General features: G+C 35.9%; 1 protein-coding gene across 4 annotated transcripts in view; it reads left to right on the top strand.

The window, feature by feature from the left end:
* Nucleotides 1-13,580, top strand: part of TOGARAM1 (TOG array regulator of axonemal microtubules 1) — an 81,437-nt gene that overhangs the window by 11,304 nt on the left and 56,553 nt on the right. For all 4 annotated transcript variants that reach the window (XM_082648283.1, XM_082648282.1, XM_082648285.1 and 1 more), the window contains exons 2-3: nt 5,478-5,634; nt 9,027-9,161. In XM_082648283.1, coding sequence (XP_082504409.1) covers nt 5,478-5,634; nt 9,027-9,161 — 292 coding nt within the window. The remainder of the gene's footprint in view (nt 1-5,477; nt 5,635-9,026; nt 9,162-13,580) is intronic.

The following is a 13,580-nucleotide window of genomic DNA, read 5'->3' as shown; positions in this document are numbered from 1 at the left end:
GAGTCTGATTTGTCCAAAGAGCCATCTTAAATAGAATTTTTATGTGAATTTTTTCTATACAAGTATATGCAGTGTATTAAAACTTTTAAGATTAAGAACTTTTTTTTTCCTTGTTCTTTAACCTAGTAACCACGGTCATTAATTAAACCCACAGCTAGTCTGTGTTTTCCCTTGAATGTATAACTTTTGGCAAGACCATTTTTTTCCTTAAAGAACCAGTACATTTAAATCTTAAAAAATCTTAAATTCTCTTTTTGGGTTTTACTTAGTTTAATGTGATATAAGCACTTAACCTAATAATAATGATTTTTATAAGCCAATTGGAACAAGAGTTTGTTCCAGTTGATATTATCCTGATCGATTAATATTGTGTAGAGCGAAACGAGATATACCAATTTGCTCAAAAAATTTCATATTCATAAAATGGAAAATTTTTTTACTTTCTACATAACTTAGAGGATCTAATTATGATAAATCAATAGAATTTAAGGTAGAAGCAGGTGCCAATCTATTAAGAATATTGAGCAGCTGAAGAAACAAAAATATAATCAGATTCAGTAGGTTCATCAAGGAAGCATCATTGTTGAGTGTGTTGGTTTTAAATATATTTCCACAAATACTTTGAAATTCTTCACCTGAAGAACTGGAGTCCAGTTCCCCTCTCCCTGAATGTGTCTGGACTAACTGACTCACTTCTAACAAATAAAGTCGAAATGGTGGTGTGTGACTTCATAAACTAGGTCATAAAAAGGCATTTTAGCTTCCATCTTGGGTGCTCTCTTTCTCTGATCACTTGCTCTGGAGGAACTCAGCTGCTATGTTGTGAGCAGCCCTTTGGAGAGGCCCAGATGGCAAGGAACTGAGGCCTCCTACCAGTAGCCACCTGAATGAACTTCAGTGATCCTTCAGTCTCAGTCAGGCCTTCAGTTGACAGCAGCCTAGCCAACATCTTGATTGCAGCCTCAGAGATATCTAAACCATCCAGTTAATAAGTTGCTTCCAAATGTCTGATCCATAGAAAGAGAGACAATTATGTTTGTTGTTTTAAGCTACTGTATTTTGGGATAACTCATTACACAGCAATAGATAACTATTAGATTGAGAATTGTGGTTCCCAGGAATTTGGTGAGACTTTTTTTTTTCCCCAATGTCCATATCCTTTACAATAATGGCATTAAATTTTCTTAGTTTTTAAAAGGCTAAACTTGCTTAAGGTTTGGAAAACTATTAAATATTGTGCTGTTTGGCTTTTGGAAGCCACCATTTTCCTAAGTTTTTCTAATTTATAATTACGTTTCTTTACTGTCCTTTCTTTAGCTTTAGAATTCTAAAATAATGTTAACTTGCAGTTATTTATTTAGCAAAATCGAAGAAAGCTGACCATTGAATGTTAAGGATTTTGTTTTCTTTATTTTTGGTATAAGAATTTGATTTTTACAGATATTGTCAGGTATTGGGCCCATAATAAGTAAACATGAAGAAAACCTTAATTTTGGATGGAGGAAGAGGACTCTGGTTATTGGAGTACAGGAGCTCAAATCCATACATTTACAAAGCAAGCAAAAACAACATACCAATAAGGAAACGAGATTCCAGATTCCCTGTCAGCTGCCACCTGACAAGCAGACTGCTATCCAGCAGAAATCACCTGATAGACCATTAAATCAAAACCCATTTCCACCATTGATGCCATCTGTGTGGAAACTGTTGTCCATGTGCCCAGTCAAAATCAGAACCAGAAACAGACTTTATCAAGAATCAGATCCACTGCAAGAGCCCTATTGCTCAGTGAGTTACGTGAGGAAAGATTCACTGAGGACTCAACGGTCCAAGTCTCAGAAAAGGTATGCTTTGAGGCCATGTGTTTGATTCTCAAGTTAGGACCCAGAAGGGCAGTATATTACTGACAGCTCCAGAAATAGACATCAAAGAGCAGTCAGAAGCATTTGGTTTGTTATTTTGCAATTTGTTTTCTTACATGAGAGAGAGTCAGCTAATAGGCTAAATCAAGGAAAAACCAGGAGTGAGAAAAGAGAAAAAAATTATTACAGACTAGACATAGTTAAGTCTTGTTTGCACATTTTGTGGGTAAACTGGTTAGCTGATACCTACAAAGAGTTCAGTCTGGGTATTCTTTTCTTATGTAGGAAGACTAAGGATTTCAAAGAAACCATTTTAGTTGTTTTTAAAAAATACTTACTATGCAACAATCTTTCTAAGGTCTGCTAGTCTCCTTCCATCAGCACTGGTACCGTATGCTAGGTATGTACCATTTCCCTCATTGAAATTCCTTATCAATATACAAAAAAAATTTGGAAGCAACCCAAATGTTCAATAATAGGAGAATGGCATATCTAGTCAATGGAATATTATGCAGCCTTTAAGCATAGCTTATGTCCTTAGACCTAGCAATTCCATTTTTAGTATTTCTGTAGAACTATATATTTCTCTTTATATATATTATATTTCTGTAGAGCATATAATGCACAAGGATATGTGCATAATCATGTTCACTACAAGATTGTAATAGTAAAAAGTTGTGACAAGGAAAATGTCCATCAGTTGGGAACTATGAGTCCAACCATAATGTGGAATACTGGGCAACAGTTAAAAAGAGTAAGAAGATTTGTACGGATTAACATGGAAGGATGTCTACAATATGCTGAGTAATAACTATGTGCCAGAGTAGTATATGATCTACTTTTGTTTCTTTTTAAAATTGCTTGTTGAAAAATGTACATATATTGAGAAAGAACTGTTAACAGAGTTTATCCACATGATTCTAGTGAAAAGGGTGCCAAAGAAGAATTTGACTTTTTATCTTTTTTTTTTTTTTTACTATAAGTAGTTACTACTTTTTGTAATGAAAGTTTGTAGCACTTATGAGAGGTTTTAATAACTTGGGAAATATAATGTTTATAATAATATTTCATTATAATGTTAAGTGCAAAACTGGGGTATAAAACTTGTTATATATGGTATCACAACTCTGTTTTCTTAAAGGTTGCATAGAAAATGATTTGAAAAAACACACAAAGATGTTTCAGAAGGTGACTTTGGAGGTAATTGGAAGGTAATTGGAATAAACTTTTTTAATGGCCACCATTAAGGGACAAGGTTGGAGTCCAGGGAAAACCAGAAAGAACTGGTAGAATATGAATAGGTCCAAACCTGGAGGCCAGAGGTTAGGATAAATTTAGTACAAGCTCAATAAAGGCAGGAGTGTAGGTGGTTTCTGAGAGAATTAGCTATTAAAAAGTCTTTTCCTGATAATTTGCTACTAACTATACCAAAGTGGAATTAAAACTATTTTTGTAATGGAACTTCCCTGGGAGTCTAGTGGTTAAGACTCTGTGTTCCCAATGCAGGGGGCATGGGTTCTTTCCCTGGTCAGGGAACTAAAAGCCCACATACAGCCAAAAAAGAAAGAAAAAAAAAACTATTTTTGTGATGTCCTTAACATACCTTGCCAAAAGCTGAACTAAGATGTGTTAGGTCAAAGAAATGTTTTTATGAAAAATATATAAGCAATCAAGTGTAAAGGTTAAGAGATAATAAACAGCAAGATTAAAATAGTAGATAAGGCTGTGAATTTCAAATCATTGTTAATATTAAATGTGAAACTTGCCTTTTATAACAGTTTCATTTACTGTAAGGAATTAAGTGAATTAAATTTTAAGATATTAACTTCAAAGACTTAAAACTCAGTTCCATTTTCCTGAGTCATAAAGTGCTCTAAACAGACTGCTTCGTATTTTGTAAATTTAGCTCACAACATTTTCAAAATATGTGTACTTTTCTCTTTTATGCTAACTCATTTCCCTTTCCCTTTATTTTTTTGTTTAGTCCCATCAAAGCTTATCCTGATGAAAATCATTTGACTGCTTTTAAGAGAGACCAAAAGAGACCTCTCATGTTAATAATAATTGGTGTGTCTACAGTCTGCTTTCAAATATTTGCAGATTTTTCTACAGCAAAATGTAATTCCTGACTTCTAGATTCTTGAAAATGCCAGATTCACAGACACATTCTCCACTGCTACCACTGCCCCCATTATCTCCACCCCACCACCACTACCACTAGCTGTTGTATTCGCTGTCATACATATTCATGTTCTATTCTCTAAGCAGAAATTAATTATGGAGTAATTCTAATGTAAGTGTATTCCATACTGGAGAATTATTTCTGGATTACTCATGATTTTAACTGGGTTAGTATACCTTCTTTTAATGTATCTAATCAAAAGTTGACTGTAATTGGTTTCATTTTTATTCCATTGTGTCCTTTTCATACTGCCTTCTATATAATCAGTCACAGAAATTATAACATTGGATTTTGAGAAAGTAAAGTCAGGCCTTTTTCAGCTGAGGCATTCATTATTTCTCACTGGTGTTTTGGGATTAATTTTTGAAGGAGTTAACAGGTTTTTCACAAAATTTGATGAGGAATAAGAAGTTACTTGAGGTATATTTAGTAGTTTATAGTCTTAATCTTGTAATGGTCAAGTGGCTAAGAGGTTTTCAAATAGATGTATCTTTAATTTTATTGTATTTCATTGCCATTTGACACTTGACAAAGTTTGTAGAGGATACCTGAGAAGACTTATAGTTCACTGCCTGTGTAGATTTGATTGTGTCTGTAAGCGCCAAATAAATATATGGACAGTAAGTATAATTTCTTGTGTGTTCACTCAATTTTTAAAATGTTCTATAGCTATGGTCAATGTGAAATGATCCAGAGCAATTGAGGCTGTCGTTGGTGAAGAATTCTGAACACTTGAATCATGCTTTCACTTAGTTCTTTAACTATGATTAGGTAGAAATTCAAAATTCTATCCTGGCACTTTTGTAGCCTAAGGATCAAAGTGGGTATGTGGAAAAGGAATTGGGAACTATACAGTACTAGACGTATATAAAGTATTATGTACTTGGTTTTGACTGAAAGACCTATCATACAGAAATCTCCTAAGGGAACCGTGACATAGGTTACATTTACATTTGGGCTGCTAATTATGGATAGTAAATTTGTCTCACTAAGAATAGTAAAATGGGATGCTTACAGGTTCAGTGATCTTCAATTAGCATTTATTGTCCAATGCTCAAAGATGGCATAGTGTGACTGCCCATGCTGCTGAATCAGAAATGTCCTTTTCTCTATTCAAGTTGTCATTTCACTGTTTTTGTCATTTGCTTTCTTTCCTTCCTAGCTGCCATGTGTGTACTCTAGGAAGGTAAGGTACAGAAAAGGTTTGGGGTGAGGTATAAGAAAGAGGAAAAAAATTAGCATTTCTATCATGGCATGAAAAAATACTGCTAGTGTACCATACTGTATATGGACATTTATTTGTATCATTGTATATTTGATAAATTTAATTTTTTTCTTTTAATCTGAATTTCATAATTAGGTCTAAATTGTGTCATATTTATTGCCAAGTAGACTTAACCCACATTTGCTAATTTATTATTCTGTTCTTATAGTTTTCAGCCAATGATTTCATTCCATCTCCAAAATTAAAGCCCTCTCAAGGAATGCCAGTCAATGATGGTTTATGTTTTAGCAGAAAAAGAGTGTCAAGAAACTTATTTCAGAAGAGTTGGGAATTTAACTCAGATTCTCTTCCTACATGTGCTACTGGTAAGTGAAAGTTGCAGGTAATGGAAATTTTGAACCAAGTTAAAGATTCCTCTAAACTTCATGGTTCTTTTAAGAGCTCATAGAACTTATAATCTAGTAGACAGTTCAGATTCAATAAATATTTGTTAAAGATCTGATAAGAATGGACAGTTTGACATAATTGTCTCATAAGACCCTGGGAGTGTTTCTCACTGAAATCGTTTAAGTAGTAATGTAAGGCAATATTTGCTTAATCAACAACCCGTATTTACCGAGTATATCCTATGTGCAGGTACTTTTGTTTTTTTTCCCTGTATGCGAGCCTCTCACTGTTGTGGCCTCTCCTGTTGCGGAGCACAGGCTCCAGATGCGCAGGCTCAGCGGCCATGGCTCATGGGCCCAGCCGCTCTGCGGCATGTGGGATCTTCCCGGACTGGGGCACGAACCCATATCCGCTGCATCGGCAGGCGGACTCTCAACCACTGCGCCACCAGGGAAGCCCATATGTGCAGGTACTTTTCTAGGTAATAGGGATATAGCAGTCAACAAAAGAGGGAAAATTTTCTGCCTAATGGGTCTTTCATTCTAGTTGGGACAAAGCAAACATTAAATAAATGCAAAACAGTATGTTAGATGGTGATAAATGCTATGGAAAAAAAAAAAGCTTTCAAAAAGAGGAATATAGAGGAGGGGCTACTTTAAATAAAGTGATGAAAGAAGGCCATATTCAGGAGGGAATATTTGAAGCAACCACATAGATATCAAGAGAGAACAGCAAATAATTCCTGGAAGAGGGAACAGTGCAGAGTATGGGACACTTTTGAAAAAGATCAAAGAAGCTAGTAAGTCTGGAATGAAAAGCGTTAAGGGGAAGAGAAGTAGAAAATTAACTTGAAGAGATAATAGGGGTTCTTATTTTAAGGCCTAATGGGCTTTCGAATGAACTTTGGCTTTTACTCTGAGTGAGGAATATTTTTGATGAAAGAAGTAACATCAGTTGCCTTGTTTTCCAGGCTTGTTTTGGATGTTACATTTGAAATAGATTAAAGGAGGCAAGGGAGAAAACAGGGAGTCTGTTGTAATCCAGGCTAGAGTTGATGGAGATTTCGACCAGTGTAGCAGTAAATGTAGTGAAAAGTGATTGGATCCTGAATATATGTCAAGGGTACAGTTGATAATGATTTGCTGATGGGGTGTGTAGGAGTGTGAGAGGGAAGTCAAGAGTGCTCTAAGGTTTTTTGGCCAGAGCAACTGGAAAGGTGTTTAATTGCCTAAGTAAGTGTTACAGAAAGTAAATATTATGTAGTTCAGAGAACATGGTCACTATCATGGGTCTTATCAGATAGAAAAGGCATTAAAGAGGAGATAGTACTTGAACTGCATCTTTTTGGGATATATATGATTTAAGATGTTAGAGGGGAGGTATGAAGAGAGCAAAGGCTCACATTAGGAATGGGCTTGAGATGTTCTGGCAACTGTGTAAAGGCAAGATTCATTTTAGATGGTCAAAGATATATTGGGATGTGGGGAACCCTTGTGTGCTAGATTCAAAAATTTGAGCTTGTGCTTATAAGCTATAGGGAGCTAATAGAGATTTTTTCTGTTAAGGAAAATAGAAGCTAGGGTTACAAGGTTGTTTACAAATTGAATAGAAATGAATAATCAGGAAAATATGACTGGATATAAAAAATAAAGAAGGGCCGAGGCTTCCCTGGTGGCGCAGTGGTTGAGAGTCCACCTGCCGATGCAGGGGACACGGGTTCGTGCCCTGGTCCCACATGCTGCGGAGCGGCTGGGCCCGTGAGCCATGGCCGCTGAGCCTGCGCGTCCGGAGCCTGTGCTCCGCCACGAGAGAGGCCACAACAGTGAGAGGCCCACGTACGACAAAAAAAATAAAAAAATAAAATAAAGAAGGGAAGGGCTTCCCTGGTGGCGCAGTGGTTGAGAGTCTGCCTGCCGATGCAGCGGACACGGGTTCGTGCCCCGATCCGGGAAGATCCCACGTGCCGTGGAGTGGCTGGGCCCGTGAGCCATGGCCGCTGAGCCTGCGCGTCCGGAGCCTGTGCTCCGCAAAGAGAGGGGCCACAGCAGTGAGAGGCCCGCGTACCGCAAAAAAAATAAAATAAAAAAGAAGAGGAATAAAAATTTCAAGACTTAGTACCCAGGTAATTAGAAAAATGGTAATGTGTTGACAGAACGAAACCAGTTAGGAAGGGAAAATGGAGTATAAGATAAAGATTGACTTTGTTTTTTATTTAGGATCCAAATGGTATCAGTTATTGAAATTTGTTTGCTATGAGTTCAGACACAATATTTAGAAAACATTGTTACCCTAGGAGAATTTATAGACCTTTATGCAGTAAAATTCCATAATATTTTCATACAAGAATGAAGTGTTATAATGATTGTATAGTTGAATGTTTATTTAATAGACAAAAAATGCAAGAATATATCGTTATGCTTGTACCATTACTTGGGATTTTTATAAGGCTCCTGTTTTTTTGTACCATCTGGAAGTTCTTACCTAATTTTACAGATTTTAAATAACTGAGACAACATGTAATTTAATGATAGATTGAATGATATGAATTATAAGTACTATAGGGATTCAAGAAAGGAAAAGATCATAGGTATGGAAGTGGTTTACAACAACTCCAGGAAAGAGGTTGGACTTGAGCTGAATTTTAAAGAAGGGAAGTGTTTGTGATTGGCAGTGAGGCAAGATTTCAGGAGAAAGTATAACCGAAGCGTGGAGGTAAGAATTAACTTAGAAGATGTCCAGTACATGAAGGGTAAAGGGGCTTGAAATCGTAGAGGAAGAGTTATAAAAATCAGAATTTTAGAAATACATACAAAGGATTTTATAGATGAATAAACTAAATACCAAAGAGGTCAATATCACCTTCTTTTCTTCAGACTTATTCCCCTGCCCAGGAATAACCTTAACCAGCCACAGGAAGGGGAAAGGGATCTGGGAAATATGCCTGGATAAGCTTCGAAGCTGTGCAAATGCTGTGTTACATGTTAGGAAAGAAAGAAGAGTCCTGCAGTAGACCTTTTTGGGTAGAGTGTAAATGTACTTACAAATACTGGGAAGAAGGAAAGCCAGGTCTGGAGAAACCTTCCATGGTGAGAGAAGGGAGCATGTAGGAAGAAACTGCCTTTGTACATATTTTTCAATATATTTTTCTTTTCTCTGTACTTCACCAGTCTGTCTTCTGTCATTTAACCCCTGTCACTAATCAGATCTGCCAATAGCAAAAGCTTTATCCCTTTCTTGCCTGCCTGGCTCAGTGTATATATACTCCTGTATTTATTCCCACACAAATGATACCAACATTTGTGAAATTAGATGTGTTCATGAAATAAAGTTAACTTTTGATTTTATGTTTTTCTCTTCCTTCCTTCCAAAGGCACCACTGGAACTCATCAGACAAATCTTTCTGGGAAACGTGGACAACTTGGATTTTCACAGATATGTGGTAAAACTGACAGTGTGGATTCTGACTTACAGTACCTGGGGACAACTAACAGTCATCAAGATAAAGGTTTAAATTCCAACTTTATTTGGATACAGATGATTTATAATTATTATGTGGGGTTTCCAAATCTACCTTATGTGTTATTTTGGGTAATTATACTCATTACAGAAAAGAAAAGGATGTTGTATTTTTTAAAAAATTTTTAATCAAATTTTTTATAACTGTTATCTTAAGATGTTAGATTTAGTAATCTTGATATATATATATTTATATATGACTAATTAAAATTAGAGAGCTTAGAAACTCATGGTAGAGATGAGTATTTTAATACCAAGTAATTGAAAATAAAATTATCCATTTAGGATAATATCCTAAATATCCATTAAGGATTACTGTGTTAGCAGAAGACAGTTATTTTCCATAACAGTTTTAAATAATCTATTATATCTCCTGTTAGGAACCATAACTTCCTGACTAGCTATCATTTCAGGTATCTTACATATTTATAAGATATAGAACAAAAGGGAGGGTTTGAGGCTGGCTGTCAGTCATATGAATTTTGGTTATGAAGATGTTTCTTCAATTTATATGCTAATTAATAGCTGTATCAATTATTATTTAGTAGTAGAATCAAATCAAATATTTCTAGAGATATTTTGATTTTGTTGTATATTCTTTACTAAAATTTTTTGAGTGATAGGGTTGTACTTCTGTCTTTATTTGTTGATGAAAAAATAATGCTCATTAGAAATTAGTGAAGGTTTAGTTAATAGTATAGCACTTACGCTTTAGCCATCCTTTCCTCCACCCACTCCAAAGGGCCACATGACTCCATAAAGTTTTTCTTTATGGTGTTATTCCCAATAAAATAGTTTATCTTTCTTAATGATATAGGTTTTTTTCCCAAATCTTGACGAGATACCTTTGTGACTGGTGATTAGTAGAAACAGAGAGGCTTCTCTGTGTTGCTTAGCCTCTTCCTGTTTTGGATATCCCTGAATGATTACATTACTTTTGTAGACTACCTCCACTCTCAGTGTTTAATCAGATCTTCATAGTAGCTCTGGTTTTTATAACCTCTCAGAATACCTGTTAGAGCAGCTACTAAAGGAATATCATGTTTTTCTAAGGTCAAAGTTTAACTTACTAGTAGGTTGTGTATGTCAATTTGTGACCACTTAAGTCTCCAATAAGATTTAGGTAGAAGTAGAGGTCCTAAGCATGTCAGATATGAATTAAAAGTAAATGATACATGATATACATAGTCATTTAAGTCTTCAGAAAAATGTTTTATTTCTTATATACATAAGCTAGGTCTGTTGTCTTAGAAAGTCTTCAAAAAAATTTAAGGAAAATTTGAGGGAACCCCTAAAAGATTACAAATAGACTTTTTAAATTGAAGTATAGTTGATTTATTAGGTTGGCCAAAAAAGTTCATTCGGTTTTAAGTAAAAATAAAAGACACATTTTTCGTTTTCACCAAGAACTTTATTGAACAGCATGTTCATTAACCAAACAAACTTTTTGGCCAACCCAATACAATATTAAGTAAGAAACAGGTGTACAATATACTGGTTCACAATTTGTAAAGGTTATATTCCATTTATAGCTATAAAATATTAGCTATATTCCTTGCATTGTACAATATATCCTTGTAGCTTATTTTATACATAATAGTTTGTATCTCTTAACCCCCTATGCTTATATTGCCCCTCCTCTCCCATCCCTCTCCCCACTGATGATCATTAGTTTATTCTCTATATCTGTGAGTCTGCTTCTTTATTGTTACCTTCATTAGTTTGTTGTATTTTTTAGATTCAAATGTAAGTGATATCACACAGTATTTATCTTTCCCTGTCTGACTTATTTCACTTAGCATAATAGCCTCCAAGTCCATCCATGTTGCTACAAATGGCAGAATTTTATTCTGTTTTGTGGTTGAGTAGTATTCCATTGTAGATATATACCACATCTTTATCCATTCATCTGTTGATGGACACTTCAGTTGCTTCCATATCTCGGCTATTGTAAATAATGTTGCTGTGAACATTGGGGTGCATGTTTCTTTTCAAATTAGAGTTTTTGGGTTTTTTTCGGATATATACCCAGGAGTGGAATTGTTGGGTCATATTGTAGTTCTATTTGTAATTTTTTGAGAAACCTCTCTACTGTTTTCCACGGTGGCTGCACCAATTTACATTCCTACCAACACTGTCTGAGGGTTCCCCTGTCTCCACATCCTTGCCAACATTTGTTATTTGTGTTCTTTTCGATGATAGCCATTCTGACAGGTGTGAGGTGATATCTATTGTCTTGTGGTTTTGATTTGCATTTCCTTTCCCTGATGATTAGCAATGTTGAACATCTTTTCATGTGCCTGTTGGCCATCTGCATTTCCCTTTTGGAAGAATGTCTATTCAGGTTTTCTGCCTATTTTTTAATCGGATTGTTTGTTTTTTTGGTGTTGAGTTGTATGAGCTGTTTATACGCTTGGATATTAATCCTTTATCAGTCATATCATTTGCAAATATTTGTTCCCATTTAGTAGGTTGTCTTTTCATTTTGTTGATGGTTTCCTTTGCTGTATAAAAGCTTTTAAGTTTAATTGGGTCTCATTTGTTTATTTTTGCTTTTATTTCCTTTACTTTAGGAGTTGGATCCAAAAAATGCTACTGCAATTTGTGTCAGAGTGTTCTGCCTATATTTTCCTCTAGGAGTTTTATAGTATCCAGTCTTACATTTAGGTCTTTCATCCATTTTGAGTCTGTTTTGTATATGATGTTAGAGAAATGTTCTAATTTCATTCTTTTGCATGTAACTGTCCAGTTTTCCTAGTACTGCTTATTTGAAGAGATTGTCTTTTCTCCATTGTTTATTCTTGCCTCCTTTATCATGGATTAATTGACCATAAATGCATGAATTTATTTCTGGGCTCTTTATCTTGTTCCATTGATCTGTGTGTCTGTTTTTGTGCCAGTACCATACTGTTTTGATGACTATAGCTTTGTAATATAGTCTGAAATCAGGGAGTATGATTCCTCCAGCTCTGTTCTCTCTCAAAATTGTTTTGGCTATTCGGGATCTTTTGTGCTTCCATACAAATTAAAAAAATTTTTTGTTCTAGTTCTATGAAAAATACCATTGATATGTTGATAGGCATTGCCCTGAATCTGTAGATTGCCTTGGGTAGTATGGTCATTTGAACAATGTTGATTCTTTCAATCCAAGAACACAGTATATCTTTCCATCTGTTTGTGCCATCTTCAGTTTCTTTCATCAGTGTCTTATCGTTTTCCAAGTATCGGTCTTTTACCTCCTTAGGTAGGTTTATTCCTAGGTATTTTATTATTTTTGATGCAATGGTAAATGGGATTGTTTCCTTAATTTCTCTTTCTTTTTTTTAAAAATTTATTTATTCATTTATTTATTTTTGGCTGCATTGGGTCTCCATTGCTGCACGTGGGCCTTTTCTAGTTACGGCTAGTGGGGGCTACTCTTCATTGCAGTGTGTGGGCTTCTCGTTGTGGTGGCCTCTCTTGTTGTGGAGCATGGGCCCCAGGCACGTGGGCTTCAGTAGTTGTGGCACGTGGGCTCAGTAGTTGTGGCTCGCGGGCTCTAGAGCACAGGCTCAGTAGTTGTGGCACACGGGCTTAGCTGCTCCGCGGCATGTGGGATCTTCCCGGACCAGGGCTCGAACCTGTGTCCCCTGCATTGCTAGGCGGACTCCTACCCACTGCACCTTGCTAGGCAGACTCCTACCCACTGCACCACCAGGGAAGCCCCTTAATTTCTTTTTCTGATAGTTTTTTCATGTTTGTTTTTTGGCTGTGCCACACGGCTTCTGGGATCTTACTTGCCCGACCAGGGATTGAACCCAGGCCCTTGGCGGTGAAAGCGTAGCATCCTAACCACTGGAGCACCAGGGAATTCCCTGATAGTTTGTTGTTATTGTATAGAAATGTAACAGATTTCTGTTTATTTTGTATCTTGCAACTTTACTGAATTCATTGATGAGCACTAGTAGTTTTCTGGTAGTGTCTCTAGGATTTTCTGTGTATAGTATCATGTCATGTGCAAACAGTGACAGTTTTACTTCTTCCTTTCCAATTTGGATTCTTTTTATTTCTTTTTATTCTCTGACTTCTGTGGCTAGGACTTTGAAAACTATGTTGAATAAACGTGGCAAGAGTGGGCATCCATGTCTTGTTCCTGATCTTAGGAAATGCTTTCAGCTTTTCACCACTGAGTATGTTAGCTGTGGGTTTGTCATATGTGGCCTTCATTAGGTTGAGGTATGTTTCCTCTATGCCCACTTTCTGGAGAGGTTTTTATCATAAGTGGATGTTGAATTTTATCAAGAGCTGTTTCTGCATCTATTGCTATGATCATAAGGTTTTTATTCTTCAATTTGTTAATGTGGCATATCACATTGATTGATTTGCAGATATTGAAAAATCCTTGCATCCCTGGCATAAATCCCACTTG

This window comes from Grampus griseus, assembly GCF_964374135.1.
Source record: "Grampus griseus genome assembly, chromosome: 2".
NCBI classification, from domain to species: Eukaryota; Metazoa; Chordata; class Mammalia; order Artiodactyla; family Delphinidae; genus Grampus; species Grampus griseus.
The sequence above is the reverse complement of the archived record's forward strand: the minus strand, read 5'-3'. Positions and strand labels throughout refer to the sequence as shown.